The sequence below is a fragment of the Falco cherrug genome, chromosome 7, assembly GCF_023634085.1.
Source record: "Falco cherrug isolate bFalChe1 chromosome 7, bFalChe1.pri, whole genome shotgun sequence".
NCBI classification, from domain to species: Eukaryota; Metazoa; Chordata; class Aves; order Falconiformes; family Falconidae; genus Falco; species Falco cherrug.
In genome coordinates, this window is record NC_073703.1 from 3,508,973 (window position 1) to 3,529,744 (window position 20,772).

Below are 20,772 nucleotides of genomic sequence, written 5' to 3' on the forward strand. Positions count from 1 at the left end.
CAGTGGGTTACCGGCGCGGTGACCGGTGGACGATGTGGCCGTGTCTGTGCGGCCTGGGGGGCGGCTGACGCGGGCACCGTCCTCCTGACACAGCTTCTGCAAGCGACGAGGGTGTCCAAAGCATTAAAACTTTCCTGGGGTTACGCAGCTGGCTTTTATAACCAGCTTTAAAGCGCCTGCAGCAGGGGCCCGGTGCTCACCCCGCCGCCATTTTGCGGGGAGGGTGAAGCGGAAGCCCCGCCCTCTGCCAGGCAAGCGGAAGCGCTATGCCGTCACTTCCGCCCGCGGCGCGGCCATCCAATGGCGGGGCGGGCTGTGTTTTGGCGCTGAATACGAAGGGGCGCGCGGAGGCGGGCGCGCGGCCCCGCCCCGTCATGGCGGCCGTGCCGCAGAACAACCTGCGGGAGCAGCTGCAGCTCCACTCGGCCCGCGGCTCCTTCGGCAAGCTGCCCCCGCCGCGGGCCCGGCCGGCGTGAGTACGGCGTGCCGCGGGGCCCCAGCGGGCGGGGGTGCGGCCGGGGGCGCGAGCGGGCCGCTAACGAGGGGCTCGTTTCTCTCCTCAGGGGCTTTACCTTCAAGAAAACCTCCCCGGCTGGGGCCCTGCCCGCGGAGCGGGAGCCTCGGGGCCTCGCCGCCGCCTCTGCGTTAAGGGACAAAGATGTCAACACCTCCCTGCCTGCCCTCGCCTCGTCCCTCCTAGCCTCCACCGGCAAGAAAACACAAATCGGGGATTACTTTCCACCAGCAGCCGGCCCCCGTGGACAGAGCCTGCAGCCGGCCTGTGCCAGCCCGGCGCTTGCCAGGCCCCTGCTGGCCAGGCTTCGGGAGGCGTCACAAGTCCTCGCCGGCTCTGGGAAGAGGAGCCTGCCCCAGGGGCTGTGTGGCGTTGCCACCCGGGAGGCTGGACCCGGGCCTGCAGCTGGCCCAGTCATTGCCATCGATGATGAGTGGGATGACATTGACGATTTTGATTTGTCGGGAATGGAAAAGAAGTCTTGCAGACCGCCAGTCCCGTCCCCCAAGGGGCAGCAGGCCTCCTGCAAGCCTTCCCAGAGGTCAAAGCCTTGCCTGGATGAGCCACCTGGCTTTCCCAGGACTGTGGGCGATGTGCCTGGCAGCCATGACGCTCTGGGGTGTGGGGAGACCTCACCAGAGGCTGAACAAGAACCCTTGTCACAGCAATCGGTGATCTGTCTTGAGGATTCAGCTCCCTGCAGCCGTACCAAGGCTGCGAGGGAGGGCCTTTGGGAGAATTTACCTGCTGATGTGATTTTGGATGGTGCCAGGGAAGAGGCTTGCCCAGGTAACTATTTTCAAGTACCAGTGAGCTAGAAGTAAATACGTTCGTGCTTGAATACAGGGGGCTTGATTTTTCAGAAATTAGAGGGAGCTGCATGATGCTCGTATCTGACGAGCAGTCATGGGCGCGTGGATTTTGTTAGGGTAACTGCAGCTTATGAAAGTGCAGGATTGTGACTGGTGGAGGATTGTCTTTGTGGCAGAAGTAGCAGCTGGTTGCATGGTAATATTGGAGTTGCAAGACTTCCAGAAACTAAGAGCAACAATCTATAGGGATGATATAGAAAGAGAAGCACTTCTAAAATTTATATGAAAGAGACGTAAAATCATCTTATGCCTTAGTGTAATAACGAGAAAGAGTAAACAACAAAAGGAGATCTCTTCCCATTTAAAACAAAAAACCAAAACCCCTTGATGACGACCAAAAAGTTCATGACTCTTTGTCAGAGTGCTTCCTTGGCAGCTCAGTGTTCCGTGCAGCTTCTTTATTTTATATGCCTGGCCTCTTACGTTTTGAAACTTTTGATCTTTATTTCTGAAATTAATTTGTTTATGCAACAGAACAATATTGAACGGTGTTCAGTGATGCTGCCGTTACACAAAATGGTGAAAGGATTTGTGAACTGAGTTTTTCTTCATAAGAATATTTTGTTACCTTTTCCCCTCTTTCAGTGAAATGAATTTTAATATGTTAAGATGTTGGCCTTTCTTAGCAAGATTTGTCTTATAAGGCACCATACATGTAAATTTACCTTCTAATTCCAGTATAGGGACTGTGTTAGTTGACGAGTCTACACTCTTTTTAAGTTATTATTTAATATAACAATGGTTTTATAGAAAATCTTTTGTAAGAAGGTATACCTTTTAAGTTTTTCTTTTCTGACAGGAAAGGGTAACTATAGGCAAGCTTTTCCACTTAAAAGAAGGTATGTAAGGGTTTTGCCCATTATTTTTTTTAATGGGGGAGAAAAAGGGAGCAGTAATAATTTTTTTTGGTCCTTTTAAAAGTCAGAAACTATATGAAACAAGTGTTTTGAAATGTGGCTATTATTTTTTTCCTTCTGTTCAGTTGTGGTTTTGTTTATACCAAAATAAGTTTACATTGTAACCCAACAATGTTAATAAACTTTCAGCTGCTAATGATAAAAGTAGTGAGAGCCAGAAGCCAAGCAGTGATGAGAAAAACACCCCCCCTGAACAGGATGAGGCAGACATCCAGCCGTTTTCAGGTACTGAGCTTGAAGAGGATGATTACCTAGATATTGTTCCACCCTCCCCTGAAGAAGAGCTGCCTTCCTTCTCGCCTGCTGTAAAAAGCATTAGGTAAAACAAAGTTTCATTGGTAAAACTGTCTGATTCACTGGTAAAAAAGGCTGATTTTAAAAAGAACCATAAAAGACATGAAAGTAGCGCTTGTTAAAGAGTTGCTAATTGGATTGTGTCTGTCTGTTGTTTGGCAGGTTAGCAGTTGACAGCTGTTTCTTATGTTGTATGACATACTTTTTAATGGCCAATATTTAAGGTGGCTTTTGCTTCAGAAAAAGTGGAGTTATTTTTTCTTTTGTAGGGGAGGGGAAAATAATTTTGAAGCAAGTCTGTAACTGTTGGTGCACAGAATGAGTGACAAACTGCTCAGCTACTTGGATTTTAACTGGATTTTCAGGAATTTATCTTTTGCACACATCTTAAATGCTGTTATTCTAAAAGATAAACTTATTGTGTGGAAACACCTTGATTTACAGACATATATATTTTAATGACTTTTTTTTTTTCTTTTGATGTTAGTAATGTTTTCAAAGAATCTCCCACTGGTGGAAGACCCACAGCTAGCAGCATTGAGTCCAAGTCTGGGGAGGATGCCACAATCCAGCCTGTTGCGGAAAGTACTTCTAGTGTGGAGGATGCAGGTACACAAAACATTTTGCAATTTTACGCCTCGGATTCTGGGGACTGTTTGCAACTAATTGTTTGTGTCCTATGTAGTCTGAGAGCGTTAACAGTGCACAATGGGGACAGGGAAGCAGGGGACTGAGTCTTGGGCAGGATTTTCAGGTGTTGTGTATACACTGTATAGAGTCAGAGGTGTTGTCTGATCCTGATTCCAGGTTTGTCGGTATCAGTCTGGGATACGGCACAGACCTCCTTTTCGGAACTTAAAAGCACAGATTGACCAAATTGTTCCCAAAGTCAGCTATGGCACAAAGACTCGTCACTGTCAACCGGAGCTGTGTCAGTGCTTCCATTTGATTCCCACAGGTGCTGGCTTTGAGAAATACTGAGCTAAAATGTTTCCATGTTCCACTTGCAGCTGGAAAAGTTACCAGGTGTAGGTGTGCCACAGCCTTGTTTTAAGACTGCAGGTTCAGACTTCCCTCTCAAGATATATAAAAATAGCGTATGGTACTGTTCTACAGTGTCATTTAAAATTTTGTGTTTATAAATGCCCAGAGCAGTGTTTTTATTTTTATGTTTTAACAATGCTCTTCTGGAAATCAATTCAGTCAAGCTCCATCCTGTTATACTTTAGTGTATATATAGCAAACTTCTGGTCAACGTGGACCGTTGGCTTGCTGCAAGAGGTGCTCTTCTGACCACCCAAGGGTTAGGCAAGTGTAATGGGCCAGAATTTAGTCTGAGGTATCACACCCCTGGTAGCAGCTGTTGGAGCTACGGTGCAGTTTATTGGCAAAATCCAGATGGTTTGCAGTGGTCCCAAATTTGAAAGGGAAGGTCATGAGCTGACAAATGCTGACTTTCACACATAGGAGGTTTTCTTTGATACTTTCTAGATTAGAATTGCAATGTAATATTTTGATAAAATATGTTTTAGTGTGTTTGGGGAAAGGTACTTTGAGTTAAGCAAAATGCATAGCATTTAATTTTTTGAAATAAGTTTGAAAGAACTGTGATGGGGTTTGGAAGATAAATAGAGATGGACAATTAAAAGGCAAGGGCAAAAATATGTAGACTAGGTGAGTTTGTGCACACAGAGAAGCTTCTTTATGCAAATAGACTTTTAAAAAATAGATTGAAAGTGAATTATTTAGACTGACTTACTGCAATTCACTGTCTTTTGGGAGAGTGATATGATCTTGTTACATATTCTAATAATAATTAGTATTACTGTCTGCTAAAATGACCCTATCTGACAGATAAAGGCTTGCAGTTGGAACAGCAACTCTATGATGTTATGGATGATATCTGTAAGCTGGTTGATGCCATTCCGCTTCATGAGCTGAAGTTTCTGTCATGTGCAAAAGAACTTCTCCAACAGAGAGATCTCAGGTACGCTTTCATAAGCAGTCTTCCACATCTCCACGCTCTGTGCACAGTGGTGCCATGCCTGCAGGTGTCTCCATTGCACTGAAAAGATGATACAGAAGGGTTTTTTTAAAAAAGCTTAAAATTAGGGGGAAAAAATGAAGGGGAAAAAAAATATCCAAAATCGCTGAAAGTGTTAACAATCCAAATGTGCTGCCAGAAGAAAGGATCCAATTCCACATTCAATCTGAGGCACAGGTAGTCCTGTATCTTTTTTTTGGAAGGTGACCAGCACCCGGTGCTTCCCAAGAAGCAGGGTGCTGTGATGTAAACTGCTAGGTGTTTTCTTGATTTCTTGTAAGAGGAGGCATTACTTTAATATTCTGTCTGTGAGATTTGCTATCACTCACCGAAGTGGTTATGACTTCCCCTAATATCCATGTATTTGTCATCTTTCAATCTGATTATTGCTACTGCAGTCTGCTGCTTTCACTTCTGCATAATCTGATGACACAATACGTACACAAAGTATTGAGATTTGGTTTTGTTTTTTACTGGAGTGGGACTAGGTGCTCTTTCCAAATGTTCTCAGTAAAACTAATTTATTTCCTCTTATTACTGTAGTCAGACGTAGTCTTTAGAGATTACATAAAAGCATAATTTGGTTCAAGTGTATTTTTACTTTTGTAACTTCAGATTGGTGCCTCCAAGGATTTATTTTTAATTTTTTATGCTTTACCTTGCCTGGATCAGTTCCTTGCTATTAGGAATTCTTTTATGTTATGTCTGTGGAGAAGATGTAGTAGTTTTGTAATTATTTTGTTCAACAGAGTTCTGGTATTGTTCTCTCTTCCCTAGATTTGTTTGAAATATTTTTCAAATACAATGACAACAGAGTACGATGTAACCACTGTATCTTAATATTTTTAACAGGAGAGAGACAAAACTGTTTACTCTGTGTTGTAGGACTTGATAAATCATTGCTTGTGACTAAATATTTTTGTTCCTTCTTCCTTCTTTTGACATCTCTCTCAGGAGAAAATTGCTAGCTAATTCTGTCACTTCAAACAAAAGTAGCATAAACTACACTTTTCCTAGAAACTGGAAGGCTTGTGTGGAGCGGGGCCCTCTGGCATGTCCTGGTACTGCTCTGTGCTCTACTCCAAACTGGAGCTTCAGTTCTGACAGAAACTCGCCAAAATCCACAAACCTCCCATCTATGCTTTCTGGGACTGTTAATTCAAGCAGTTTTTCTACCAAAAGAAATCAACCCTTGGATACCTCTTGTGCTTCAAAGCAAAGTATTGAGATCACCTGCCCAGAAACTACAGCGTTGTCATCTTCCAAGGTAGATGGCAAAGAGGGAGCTTTCCACGGCCTCCGTTCTGAGGTGTCCTTCAACAGCAGCTGGGGTGAAAAACCAGGGGTGAAAAATAGTGGAAACCATCATCTGCTGGAGAGGGCTTTTACAAGCACAGCTCTGAAAGGTCAGAGCAAAGCTCCTCCTAGCATTCCTGCAGAAGACCCATTAGGTGTAAAGGATACAGACTTTGACCTTGATCACTTTGATATTGATGATTTTGATGAGGACTGGGAGAATTCGGTGAATGTTTCGACACCTGAGACGCCATCTATGCCATTGTATCAGCCTGTCAGGGAAGGGCCACCTGCCAAATCGCTGCTGTCGAAGATCATGTCCAGAGCCAAAGGATCTGCTCTTGGATCAAACCCTGCTGCTCCAAAATCGAGCTTCCTGATGGGAACAAAGAACCGTTCAGGTAAATTATGCTCAGTAGGATTGCTATCTTTCTCTTTTAAAACTTTATTTACTTGTTTTTAAACCTAAGGCCAAGTAACTTGCTGAAGGTTATACCAATTCCTTTTGTTTCTGTGGAAATTTCTTTTGGTTTCTTTTTGCAAAGTCATCTTCTGTTTGGGTTTTTTCCTCCAAGTGATGTCAAACGTCTTGAATATTTATTTGCCATGCAGGTTGCAGTTGGGAAGTTGAAGCTGCTAAAATTGGAAACTAGACTGTTTCTGTGTGTTAATTAAATAATGATTCCACAGTTGTCGATTCAAAGCTGTACAACAGTTTTAGCTGTTTATGCAAAAATAATCAAAACTAGGCAGTTGTTGAAGCAAACCTAACCCCTCTGGGGCGCAGGGGTGGGTCAGTATTATTTGTGGTTACTGTAGGAATGGGTTGTAAAAAGGGGAGGTGAAAATGTTAACCCATTTTATGAGCTTCTGATATGGCTAGCACCTACTGTTGGGTGCCTGCAAACGGACAGCCTATTCATAATGGTTTGTGAGAGACAGAGTTTGTCAGTCTAAGACTTTACACAGTCATGGCTAAGAAGCTTGTTTCGAGAGATTTGCATGTAATCCAAATTCACACCTTAGCTGGTGTTAAATTCTAGATTAATGCAATTTTTTTTAGTAAGTCACGGTTTGAGTTTAAAAGGTTCAATGGGTTGAAGTTGTGGCTAAGCCATCTGTTGCAGTGAAGCAGTTTTATGTGCAAGAGTGGTAGTGTGATGATACTGTAACTTATTGTGTGTACATTTTCTTTGTCTACTAGATCTGCCAGTTAATAACCCTGCACTAGAACGTTTCAGGGGTATGAAATTTTCCCATTCTGAAGATATGATGAATGTATTTCACAAAAAGTTTGGTTTGCACTGTTTTCGGACAAATCAGCTGGAAGCCATCAATGCTGCTCTTCTGGGTGAAGATTGTTTTATCTTAATGCCCACAGGTATGTATCTCCAAAAGTCTCACTGCTGCAGGCTTTTGAGGTCTGGCACACACCTGAGAAATAAAGAGCTGAAGCTACTTTTGCAAGACCTGTGACAAACTTTTCCTTTCGTGCCTCTGTAGAGGTAACAACAAATTGTGCTGCTTGAATTCATGGCTGCAGGTTTTCTGGAATATTGTATACACTGTGGTATGTTGATGAGGTGATTGAATTTCTGCCTTCCGTAATATTTCACATAACTCTTCGTTATCCTACAGCTATCACATTAAATTTTACCAGTGACTGCCTCTATTGTTTATGAAAGTGCTGTAAAATGGGAAGTAAGAAATAGGTTTCCCCTCCTCCGTTCCTTCTCCATGCTGTCTACCTTTCCTCTTGATATCTAACATCTGTTGTGTTCTTTTTAATCCTTACAGGTGGTGGTAAAAGCTTGTGCTACCAGTTGCCAGCGTGTGTCTCAGCTGGTGTCACTATTGTTATCTCTCCACTGAGGTCACTGATAATAGATCAAGTTCAGAAACTGAAGACCTTAGATGTAAGTTCAAACAGCTTTAATTAAGCAAATTAAAAATCTGAAATTTTACAGCAAATCTTATGTCTCTCAAATATAAACTGCAAAAATTGATTAGATGGGAACTGTAAAAGGCACACAAAGTTGTCTAGGAAGAACTGAATGAGATGAACTTGAATATCTTGGCAATCTAGCCGCTGGGGGTATTGAAGCTCATGTGTGTTTGTTACTGGAGCTTGGTTTTCAAGTACAGGCGCCTGATTCTTAGATTCTGAGGGTTGTACTTAAGCACATAAATAGGAGCAGCCTGGCTCTATAGCAGAAATAAGCACTAACAATTCCCGAGTCAGGAGAGTTCTGGAGATGCCAAGCATTTTTAGAAAGTAATACACAGAGAAGAGAAATGCAGGTGCAGAAGATGGATGTTCCTAAGGCTGACCGCTTAAGAACTGCTTTTGCCTCAGCGAGGTGCCTTTTTCATCCTTTGTGTATCATTGAGATTTTAGATCTGTGAAACAAAGGTGGATAGCACGTTTTAAGGCAAAAAATACAGAGGTGTTTTGGAGTGTGAGACTGAAGGGACTATGATGCAGGGGTTTTGGAGCTCAGAAAAAATCCTTCTTTCGTCACTTACAGGTTTTAATTAGTCTGACTTGACAGGGCCCCTGAACGGTTGTCTGCCATATAGTGACTGTTGCACAACACTACACTTTGGGCACACTCTTTGCTCGTTACGGTGTCGTGATGTGCCATGGAAGCCAGATAAACTGGCAGTCTGACTCCTGGGGATTTGTAGCTGCAGAAGATATTTCCTCTGCAGAGCTGCAGCTGCCTCTTGCAAGAGGAAGAGGAGACAACCAGGCAGAGCTGGCTCTGTTGGTGTGACCTATTCTGGCATTGTTTTTGTCCTTAGGATCTAATTCCTTTATTATTATTCAGCATGAATAGTAAGTTACACTTTCAAACTCAATATTAAATTGCTGCTCCAAGTTGTATTCAATTTCTTCTGATGCAACGTTGTTCTGTGTTTGGGGGCACTGTTACTGAGGGTGTTATGGTTTTGTGCTTCTTGGAAACTTTGTTTCTTATCTGAAGATCTCTGTTTTCACAATTCAATGTCAAACTTAGAGCGTATTGAGCAGTAAACAAACATCACATCTATTTTCTTTACTGGAAAGTGAGTTCAAAGAAAACAGACAAATCCCTTAAGTCAGCTGTTGGTCTGCTGGTAGAATTGGGAGCAAAATAATAGAATTTGGCTTATAGTCTTTTAGCTTTATCACTAGAAAAATTCTGTGATGTCTACAGTACAGTGGGGGTACAAATGCTATCTATGATTACACAAAGCAGCACTGAAAATGTGATGTTTGTTGAGGATTTTTTTCTCTGGTTTATAACTAGATGTAGGATTCTTTGCAGGTTCTTCTGTTTTCTGCTTATTAAAACTTTATATTTTTTTAATATAGATTGCTGCGACGTATCTGACTGGTGATAGAACAGATACTGATGCTTCAAAAATATATATGCAGTTATCAAAAAAAGATCCTGTAATAAAGCTTCTTTATGTTACCCCTGAGAAGGTTTGTATTTAATTTGAATTTTAAAATCATGGAGGCAAAAAGAGGAGGATTACTATGAAGTATTAAAGGTGAAACACTGAAACTTAGAGTAGGTTTCTGGGGGAAAAAGAAATTGTTAAACATTTTTTAGATAACTCAGTAAGACTGTACAGATGTATCTAATTTCAGTCATTAATTAAGCAAGAATGAGAACTGAGTAGGTCTATACAGCCTAAATCTTAAAAAAAAACCAACCCATGCCCATCCATTTCCACATATCTTATTACATATTAGTGGCTAATTGCTGTCAAGTAGCTATTAGAATCTAGACTACTATGAATAGGATAATATAGGGAGAAAATATTTAACTGTCAAGGTAATACGTGATTGGCAAAAGATTGCCTTATACTTAATTATATACTGCCTGTTAAAAATTGTTATTCCACAAGAGCTTTGTAAGAGGGGACTGTTCAGTGTGCTGATTACGTTTCTTTCTTCAGCATTGTCTTTTGTGACATGAGTCATTTAAATCTACTCAGATTGTAGGACCTCTAAATAGATGATCGGAGAACCTTGCCACAATCCCACACCATCTGCTTCATTGTCAATTAAAATGAAGCCGATTGCCACCTTCTTTATGCCTTCAAGCTTTACCTGTGCAGTCAAGGTTAACTTTGCATTTTGAACAATTGAGTACAATTGTTTCTGTATTCTTAGTCAGGTAGGGTGACACTTTGCTGTTAGTTTGCTTTCTAATGCTGCTGGTGGATGTATACCTAGATTTGTGCGAGCAACCGACTGATGTCAGCCCTGGAAAATCTCTACGACAGGAAACTCCTAGCACGTTTTGTCATTGATGAGGCCCACTGTGTCAGCCAGGTAAAAACCTTGATTAGTTTTTCAAAATGGCAAAACACTTAGTTGGAGCATCTGACTCAGTTATACTTAAATTTTGTTTTTTAAACCAGTGGGGTCATGATTTTCGGCAAGACTACAAACGATTGAATATGCTCCGCAAGAAGTTTCACTCTGTTCCTATGATGGCTCTTACTGCCACTGCTAACCCCAGAGTACAGAAGGATATTCAGAATCAGCTTGAGATGCTAAAACCACAAGTGTAAGTTGCTCAGCAGTTTCCTGAAACAATTCGTTTGTGCCATGGAAATAATGAGTGGACAAGTAGTGAAGTAAGAAAAGCATAATAGGTCCATCTGAAATATGTACATAGTTGTGTCTGATTAAATTCCATGCATACATTCTCATTTAATGTGAGTTATATGCAAAATATTGAAGTAAGAGGAAGAAAACCAATTTGCCCAACTCCTTCTTGCATGATTAAGGAAGCTGTTTGATAGAAAATAACATCAGGAAATTTTCTGTATCACTGACAGAATGTGAAAGTTGTGTTTTAGGCTGCTTTTCATGAGACTGCTGGAAAACTGCAAAAGCTGGAAGTGTTTTTTTAATTAGCATTGGCAGTAACATAGACGATGAAGTACCACTGGGCCTGCATCGTGTTGTAGTGTGTTCGTTGTACACAACGGAAAAATATTCTGTTTTGTTTAATTTCTTATTTTAGAAACCTATTTTAGTGTAGAAGGAGGGAGGCGACACTAAATTTTGCAAATTTGATCAGTCAAATGTGGATGCTAGTATTCAAAAGGAGAATGAAGGCGAGGCAAATCACTCTGTGCATCTTTGGTTTATGGGCCTTTCTTCCTTCTACATAGTACCACGTAGCTTTGTTTTTTTCACAGCCACAGGAAAAATGCAGATATTTTAGACCCTGAGTATGGGCAATGTAAATCTCCATGGGCATAGTGGAACAATAATTCCTTTGCAGATAACACAGAACAAGTAGCAGTTGAATTTAGGACATTCCAGTCGATACCTAGCTTGTTCAAAGGATTGCTGTGCCCATAGAGCTGACGAGCATCCATGAACCGTCTTGTTTCAGGTTTACAATGAGCTTCAACAGGCATAACTTGAAATACGATGTATTGCCCAAGAAGCCAAAGAAGGTGGCAATGGATTGCTTGGAATGGATTAAAAAATATCATCCGTGTGAGTATTGAGCAGCATGGTGTGCTTGCATACCTTTTTATGAACTACTTTCAAGGCAGGAAAAGTTTTTATAATGCTGTAAAACCCCCAAACTTCTGTCTTTCTGGAAGTGACTATTGTACAAGAAAAACAAGTTGGAGGCAAAATTATGTTATTGATAATGGTAATCAGATTTATAGGCATTCTAAAGTTAAGAATTTGAGTTAAGATGGAAAAGTAAATTATGGTAATGCTCTTGAGTAATCTTTCTGGAGGTTGCCAGACCTTTTACCTTAGTGTCTTCAGAGTATAAAGGCCACTTAACATCCATACTGTTTTAATTGTTTTAATTCTGTGGTCTGCTTATCCGTGGTTCCCTTGAAGATGTCTTCAGAGATTCCTATCTTTCTAGGCTCGCTTTTGGAGTCCTGCAGCTCATGTTGCTGGAACTTGGCCACACCAAGCTCCCTTCATAGCTTCCCTCGTGCTGTAACCCCATCTATCATTGACTAAACTGCTCTAGCTCTTGATTTATGTAGTTCTTTATTCATGTATTTTAAATCCTAACATTGGACAGTACTGAGCAGGAAAACTTTTCTTGATACCACCTCACCAAAAAACCAGGAAATAGGGCGAGGAGAAGCTAACAAAACCATCTTGATATTGATAAAATTACTTTTCTTTATTATTAAGTAGTTATTGCATTACACTTACCAACTTCTCCCTATTACAATAAATGTATTTGCTTGACAGGTTTGACTGTTAAGCAAGTGAAAGGAAATAAGGCTGTATTGTAACACAAAACTTTTTTTTTTTTTTATACATTTGCAGATGACTCTGGAATAATTTATTGCCTTTCACGTCATGAATGTGACACAACAGCGGCTGTTCTGCAGAAGGAAGGTCTTGCTGCACTTGCCTATCATGCTGGCCTCACTGACTCCAACAGAGATCTTGTACAGAGGAAGTGGATTAACCAAGAAGGGTGCCAGGTAAAAGCAAAGCAGCTGGAGGTGGAGGGGAGTGACTGGAAATTAGAACTTTCATCCCTCTTGGCCTAGTAAATGAAAGCAAAGTTGTGTAATGTTATTGCCAAATCGGATGCAGTATTAAATTAACTGATCTGGACAGATCTGCCAAAACACATTCACCATCTCTTGGTCGGGAATTTTACAAATCAAAGACTGCAGCACTGCACCAAGGTATGATACTCCAGTAGGAAGGAACCGAGCTGTGCAAGGCTTCTGGAACAGCTCTAGGCACGCTGCTGAATTGTATATTGAGACTCAGATTTGGAGCTTTCTCTTTGGAATAACTCTCCTGAAAGGAGAGCCATTTTTGCCAGTTTTGTAATCCTGATCGCCTGTCTGTTTTTGGAGCAGAACACTGCATTAATAATTTTCATAACTAAATTGTTATTTCCTTCCTAGGTTATATGTGCAACAATTGCCTTTGGAATGGGAATTGACAAACCTGATGTGCGCTATGTGATCCATGCTTCTCTTCCTAAATCTATAGAAGGTTACTATCAAGAATCTGGCAGAGCTGGACGAGATGGTGAAATGTCTCACTGTGTGCTCTTCTACAGCTACAGTGACGTAACCAGACTTAGAAGGCTAATACTAAGTGAGTTCTCGTATTTGTAACTTAATGGAGGCAATGTTAAAGAAGTCACCTAGTTACTGATCTCCATTTCATTTAGACTGTGCTACTTTCTCATTTAGAAGTGCTGTATATAGTATGGTATCGCAGAGATGGGAGAACTATGCATCTTCACCTGAATGGCTTTCTGTAATGAAAGATTTTTGTCACTTGTGCTTAATTTTAGTGAAAAACATTTTTCTTCATACGTATCCATCTCTTGATTCTTGTAATTCTAGGCTTATTTCCCTTCTCCATTCTTTAAAACTTTAGTGGTAAAATCTGACTCAGGTTAGTTCAACTAATAACCTACTTGTTATTTTTTTTTTAATTGAAAAAGAACATTGTGTTTTGTCTATCTGATAACATATAAAAATGCAGAGGTGCAATTTAACAAATAAAATGGAATTTATTGCATTTCAGTGGAGAAAGACGGAAACAGTCACACAAGACAGACCCACTTTAACAACCTGTACAGCATGGTTCACTACTGTGAGAACGTAATTGATTGCCGGAGAATTCAGCTTTTGGCCTACTTCGGGGAAACTGATTTCAATCCTACCTTCTGTAAGGATCACCCAGAAGTAATTTGCGATAACTGCAGTAGAAAGAAGGTAAAAATCATAGCTCTTATTTACAGTGTTGTTAAAAATGATTTTGTGTTTAGCTGCGTTTAAAAAGTGGTTACATGACATTTGGGAAGGCAAACGGAGAAAATTAATAAGATGTCTTGTATTTTTGTGATGCTAGATGCTTCGAATTACTTCCAGGGTTTAACCTAGAGTAGACTTACACAGAATACCCATGGACATCCATATGATGCTCCTACTTCTGTCAGCGGAGGACTAGTGAGGTGTAGGGCTGTTTCTTAGTGTTAGTTTTCTTGACTACAGTGCTTATAGGAGGCAGGAGCTGATAAAAGGTCCACTGAAATGGCTATGGGGAAATCTCTTCAACTGCCTATTCTGATGTTTTCAAGGCAGCTTCGTGCTGCCAGAGTAGCACAAGTGCCACATTAGGAGTGCATGCTGCTTGAGGTGGCCCAGAGATTAGGGTTTATGCACGAAGGATTGAAGCAAACTTGTTAGTGGCATGAACAGGAGTAGGAGAGGGGATAGCTGTTGAAGCAGACAGGGGGAGCAGTTACTGAGCTCTCCAAACCACATCCGTTTTATACCTGATAATATTGCTTCTCAGCCCTGTGTTAAGCATTACTTTTCACAGTTGTGATTGTAACAAAATTTGACTAGAATAATGTGTATTCAGTCCAGTCTTCTCATTTTAATGCATACTAGAAGTGTAAGTTGTAGTGCATGGCAGCAGAATAATTGCAGGAATGTTCTCCAAACAATTCACCTTGATTACCAGTATTTACACAGCAATCTTGCTGCTCACTCTATAGAATTAACACAACAGAGATGATCTACAATCAGTCAGTATGTATTATTGCATTTTCCAGGGTATTATCAAGGTAATATCAAATCTGGAATTCCTGTGAGTATATTGTATCACTGTAGGTGTACTAACTAGAAAATCACTATTTCTCTGTTTGGAACAAAATGAATTCATGATTGGAAAAAGCTCAATAATGAAAAACAACGTTGTCAGTAACAACTTGCATTAGGAGAGAACCACATAAAGTTGTTTCCTGATCAAGTCTATTTTAATAGGATTACAAATCAAGAAATGTAACAGATGAAGTGAAGAGCATTATAAGATTTGTACAAGAGCATTGTGGACGAAGGGGACAAATAAATGGAAAGAGAAATACAGGTTCTGGAAGATACACGTTGAATATGATGGTAGACATTTTCTTAGGTAAGTACTGTTCTTCCCGAAACAACATCTAAATAGACTTGGTGCATAAATTCCTGACTAAGTATCAGGAGATCTGTGCAATACCAGCAGTGGTTTAAAAGAAGATAAATTTTGCAGAATTATTCTTCCCAGGAATCTCTTGATGGTAGATGATCCAAAATAAATGAGACTTAAAGCTTTAATCCATTTTATGTTGCTATAGCGATAATATTAGTTTTCTGGTGGTGCTTGGAGTTTCTGGTGCTTAAATGTGTGGGGGTTTTGTAATGGTTTTTTTATGTGCATAGACTATGGAATACTCTGGGGAATCTTCCACAGGTCTCTAAATACATACATGTGTAGGCTTTCTAATCACAGGCTAATCCTGTGATTTCTGTTGCACAGGTACAGCGAGTGCAAAGATTCAGTCTGGAATATTTGGGAAGGGAGCTGCCTACTCAAGGCATAATGTTGAAAGACTGTTTAGAAAGCTGGTCTTAGACAAGATTCTGGATGAAGAGTTGTACATCACAGCTAATGACCAAGCGGTTGCATATATAGTTCTAGGAGAGAAAGCTCAGGCTGTGCTAAATGGATCGCTACAGGTATGTAACAATTTTTTTTTTTTTTTCAATTGAACTACTGGTTTTAAGTGCTACAGTTCTTAAGCAGCATATACCCTAAGATTAAACACAGTTTGCCTACCAGCTGAAGTACAGAAACTAATCTTTAGCAGATGCAGGGAACAGAATCCAACAAGCATGATTTCTAGTCCAGTATTCTAATAACATTGTGAAGCAAAAGGTGAGTTTCAGAGGATTGGAGAGGATTAAAGCCGCCTTTTCTTGCCCCATCAGTCTGATTCCAGCTTGACAAGAAAGGAAAGTTATGACCAACACAAAAAAAAGCAAGCTAAGAAGAAGCAACAGCACTACCTTCTCCTGCATTTTCTGCAGGTTTTTTCCAGTCATTGTTGAGCTCTGATGGAAAATGCACTTCAAGAAGGTCATGGAACCAGTCCCAGAATTGCTTGAGGCAGTGGCTCCTCTGCATTAGTTCTCTGTTTGGAGAAGAGCCCTCAGCGTTAGACCTAGTGACCTCTGTTTAAAGCTAGCTGTGAATTGGGCTCTCAGGATTTTTTCCCTGTGTTGTGTGTATACTCTCCTAGTTCTCTGTAGAAGAAATTTAGGGGCAGTTAAGTAGCCTGGAAAAAAACCAAAACAAACAACCAACAAACCAAAACATTTTAAAAGTGTATACTGGGTAAATAGTGTTTTTTAGTCCATTAAGGAATACTTTCAGTTTCCTCCACTGTTTTCCTGTGTTATCAATCAGTCTTCTAACAATATCTACGCAAAAACTCCCCTGACAGAAGTTATCGATTGGTTTATTTTAACAGGTGGAGTTTCATGAAACAGAAAGTGCCAGTGCCATCAGAAAGCAAAAGGCTTCCATGGCAAAAATGTCACAGCGGGAAGAGATGGTTAAAAAGTGCCTTGGGGAACTTACAGACACATGCAAAACGCTTGGGAAAATCTTTGATGTGCATTACTTCAATATTTTCAGTACTTCAACTCTAAAGAAAATAGCGGGTAATGTCAGCTTTTCACTACTTGGAACCACTGTCGGCAGTAGACTGCATGTGCAATTGTAGCCTCTTCTGACAAAAAAATTCTAGAGTTTCTAACATTTAGTGAGAACGGGCTTAAGTGTACGTAACTGTGCGAGTCCCATGGAAGTAGCTGACAGCAGAGATTCCTTGGAGCTGCAGTTCATGCTGTAGCCGTCCTGCTGCGTAAGTACAAGAGCCACCCAAATAACGATACTGCAGAACAAACTTTGAAGCATTGCCAGAAAAAACTTTTGGACTAGTTTTTTGTACTAACAGACTAGAAACAAATATGCTAGAATAAAGGCTTACTTCCTTAAGGACTTAATGCACAGAGTGGCCCTAAAAGGAATTAATTTCCTCGAGAATACTCTACCATGACCTCTGTCTTTCAAGAAAGTTTGTTTGACATGTCTAATTGGTACTTTGTTACATTACAGAAACCTTGTCATCTGATGTGGAAGTTTTACTGCAGATTGATGGTGTCACAGAAGACAAACTGGAAAAATATGGTGCAGAAATAGTTAAAGTGATGGATAAGTACTCTGAATGGACCATACCAGGTTTAGTATGCTTTGTACCTGAACATGAACTTTCCTGTTTAGTACCCTTTTCTCCTCTTCTATCAGAAGTTTTGCTCAAAAGTTCCCTTGTTTAAATACAAGTAACTAATTCATACAGTATAATAATTACAAACAGGGAAAAATTGCACACTTTCAGAATACACAGAGGTCTGCTATCTTCTCACTAGTTAAATTCAGCTATCTCTGAAAGACTAAAAAAGGAAAATGAGAACTAAGCAGCAGACTGCTCTGCTCCTGACCATTAGTTATTGGGATTTATGTAATATGTTTAGTTATAATGATAATTCTGACTGTAAAGGTAAAGGTCTTGCTCCTCCTGCATATTTTTACACCTGCGTCTACCATGTATAGGGTAACACTGTAGTCTGGCAGGTAATCAATAACTACTACCTTTTATTTTTCATACTAATTGAGGTCAGCAAGTTCAGGTCTTCACTGACTAGTTCTTGCTCAAATGTGAAGAATTTTCAAATCTAGGTGAAAAATAAAGGCTGTTGGATCAGAATGGTAGTATTTTATAATGCCTTTGCACAACTCTAACCTTATTTAAAAAGTACAGCTCTGTGGAGAATTGAGCCCTGAGACTAGTAAACCTGGTAACTTCACATGAGTGCAGCACATAGCCTATGTTGTGATTAGACTATTTAATACAGCTTGGCTGTTAGATTGGACGTTGGGGCCTGCAGTTTTAAAATTACTCATGTTAAAGTCTAAGGAGGCTGTGCTTTCATACACTGCAATCTGAGTAAATGTATGTCTACAAAGTTGATTTTTAAGTATTTTATTCTACTGCCTGTGCAAAGAATCATGTCCCTCTTGATCATCACTGATTGAGAAGGAGCTCTCAGCTGAGCCTTTATGCATCTCCTGATGCTGTTTTTAAAAACAAGTGCCATATTTGACTCTAGTATTTATGGCATATTCCATAAATCTTTCCAGTTGACATAGGGATGTGTGTAAAGGCAGAAAGCAGAGTGTTACCAAAACAGTTTAGACAAGAAGCTAAGCTAGAGAAAATAGGGCTAGCCAGTAATACTTCTATGTCATGAGATAAACCAAAACTGCTTTCTGTCCTTTACATCAGCCTATGAAACATGTATAGCTGAGTCTGGAGCATCACCAGGATGAAGGCAGTGCAAAGGAGGTTTTGAACTGCAAGGACAGAAGTTTTGATACAATCAGTGTGTGCTGGGTGACTGTTCTGGCTGGCCCAGGCAATATCTTAATTTTGTTAGTTTTAACTCTCTGCCTGTCCACAGAAGATGCTGCCTGCCAAAGTGTGGACACAGCTACAGGAAGTACTGCCACACCTGAAAGCGATGAAGCAGCGGAAGATGCAGTTACAACCTCAAGCTATTTTTGCAATAATGCAAACCAAAGAAGGAAAAGGAAAAGGCAAAGGCCGCCAAACTTCAGAGAATCAAAGAGGAAAAAAACAAGTAATGGTGGTGTCCAGCAGTTTCTTCCCAAAGGGTACGTTGCTTGCAGTCATTTATAACTTTTCTTCGTCCTGAATAGCACGGTGATGACCCCAGGATTGCACTGTTAATCAAGAAAACCAGTAGGATAAATATGGGCTTTTAAAGAATGGCATTAAAATTATCCCATTACCTGGTAACAACAGCTCTGCTTTGGTTTTCTAGTGTTTTTTGTTTAAAAAGCTCCTGGTGAGGAAGGATATTGAACAATTGCCCTTTGTTTCTCACTCTTGATTGCCACAAGCTAAGTAGTGTCACTGAATTTCAGTGTGTTGCCATAGCCATTATTAGTAGGCTGACTGGATTCTGTGCTTGGAAACATAAAGAGGGCTTAAAACTTCGATTTGATGGAATATTTGAACTTCAGTGCCCAGTCCCTCATTAATTCATGTTCTCCCTCTGTATGGTACAAGGCAATGTCTGCATCAAGAGCATACCATTTGGATCCCAGAGTCAGGTTGGTCTTGAGCTTCTAGGGCAGATCCACCACCAAACTGTCACAGGGTGATGAAGAAGCCAGGCTGGGCCTCATCCTATGAGTTGATGACCTTATTTTAGCAGTTCATGTAGTGATTAGTCTGGTAATTCAAGTAGCCAGCAGTTTGTGCTTGAAGGTCCATGCTTCAAAAACATGATGATTAATCAGTCCTGAAAGGGAACCAATGAAAAAGGAGATATGGTTGGAGAAATTCTGCCCTCCCAAAACCCTCTTTAAAAACAGGGCAGGGGTGACTTTAGAAAACTTGAGCAGTAGGTTCTTATTTGGGTTTTATAGTCATGCCTTTTACAGGTTTGCTGTGCTCATAGCTTGCCTTGCACAAAAAGGAATTAAAGTTCCCTCTGCTGTGGTATGGTCAGGGTATCTAATCCCTCAGCCTAGAAATTTTACCTCATTTGGTATATGAGATAAGACACATGAGGTACAAAAGAGCAGTTATGCAGATAACCTACATCTTGCATTTCTGAAATAATTCTTTGCATGGGGTTTTATTCAGTCTGTATGTGTCACAGAAATTATTGCATTATCTATATATTGCAGCTGGGAGTTCAGGCCATTCGGAAGAGTAGCTCTAAATAGTACCGATGTGCTCTCCAAAACATTCTGTGCAATCCCCACCTGAAGAGCCATGCCTAAATTTTAAAGACTGTTAGGTTTTATTGGTATATTAACTACCTAGATTTTATTGCTTTAATATTGCATTCATCATCAATGATAAAATATGGTCTGCCTTATCAAAACACATTGCTTTCTGTCGTCGTCTGTTCTTTCCAAGGTTGTCTCCTTCTTTGCCCTGTTTTTCTTTATTATGGTCTTTGCTTTTTGTAGCAAATAGCTACAAAACTCCCAGCTCAGTAGGTTTTACTCTCACCTTTTTCACCTTCCCATCTACTAAAATACTAGTCGTCAAATGCTGTTGACCCTGAAGTGTCACTTAACGTTGATAGTCTAATTGGATTAATTGGAGTCAGGCTGGTTCAGCATTCTCTGTCCCTGTTTCAGGCTGCTTCTTGCCCTTAGGCAAATACCACACCAACAGTTACACTCGATTTACATTTCAAAGGTGTTTTTGCAGCCATCTGTATTAAAAAAAAATTAAAAATGAAAGCATAGTCTTCTAGAAAAACCTGATGGTGGTGATATATGTACAGCATGGGTGTAGGGAATGTGGCAAGTAAAGCAGGTGTCTGACACATACCTTGTCTCTCAATTTTGCAGTGGTTACAGAAGGACCAGAAAGCCGCCTAGCTCGAAGGCTCCAGCTTCGTCTGGCTACAGTTCGGCATTACCCGGTGTTCGTGCCACGCAAGGAGCTGCTGGAAAGCTGGGGATTATGGCAGCACCAAAACCCAAAACCAGACCATTCCTTCAGCCTTCGTATTCAGTATTCTAACCAAGAAAATGTAAATACTGTATAAAAGCAAGCCCTGAAGATGCAATCATTGTTTATTAAATTTTTGTTTCATTTGCTAAACCTTCCAAGACTTGTATATTTGTCAAGTACGAAACCTCACATTAAATAAATGTTTTTAAACTCCTAAGTTTATTTTACCTTTCTACTACAAACTGACTGGTTCTAGAAACCCTGCTATTTCAGTGAAAATACTCCCTGTAAGCCTGCTTTACAGCTACCTTGGGGACACGCTTGAGACCACAAATCAAAAGCGGTTACTGGAACTGCACATCCTCAAGCTGTGCTTGCCTCTGTTCTTCTCCCTTGCTACTTGCACGAG

At 40.6% G+C, this 20,772-nt stretch overlaps 1 protein-coding gene across 2 annotated transcripts; it reads left to right on the forward strand.

The window, feature by feature from the left end:
* The first annotated feature begins 118 nt into the window (after positions 1-118).
* BLM (BLM RecQ like helicase) lies at positions 119-20,580 on the forward strand. Of its 2 annotated transcripts, none has more exons than XM_055716142.1 (21): positions 119-472; positions 564-1,303; positions 2,433-2,622; positions 3,085-3,206; positions 4,452-4,584; positions 5,596-6,338; positions 7,142-7,318; positions 7,735-7,853; positions 9,296-9,409; positions 10,169-10,267; positions 10,357-10,505; positions 11,346-11,452; positions 12,263-12,423; positions 12,862-13,057; positions 13,496-13,686; positions 14,743-14,890; positions 15,275-15,474; positions 16,269-16,461; positions 16,919-17,041; positions 18,322-18,535; positions 20,258-20,580. In XM_055716142.1, the coding sequence occupies exons 1-21, from the start codon at positions 267-269 to the stop codon at positions 20,430-20,432; spliced, it is 4,500 nt and encodes a 1,499-aa protein (XP_055572117.1). In that variant the 5' UTR covers positions 119-266; the 3' UTR covers positions 20,433-20,580. The 2 variants fall into 2 exon arrangements, with proteins under 2 accessions (XP_055572117.1, XP_055572118.1); XM_055716143.1 differs by having other exon boundaries at positions 18,325-18,535.
* The last annotated feature ends 192 nt before the right edge of the window (positions 20,581-20,772 follow it).

Excerpts from the sequence above, each read along its gene's own strand:
- BLM (XM_055716142.1), top strand. The coding sequence starts at position 267 with ATGCCGTCACTTCCGCCCGCGGCGCGGCCATCCAATGGCGGGGCGGGC. Across the intron at positions 3,207-4,451 it reads TTCTAGTGTGGAGGATGCAG|ATAAAGGCTTGCAGTTGGAA; the intron begins GTACACAAAACA and ends CCTATCTGACAG. Across the intron at positions 12,424-12,861 it reads TTAACCAAGAAGGGTGCCAG|GTTATATGTGCAACAATTGC; the intron begins GTAAAAGCAAAG and ends TTTCCTTCCTAG.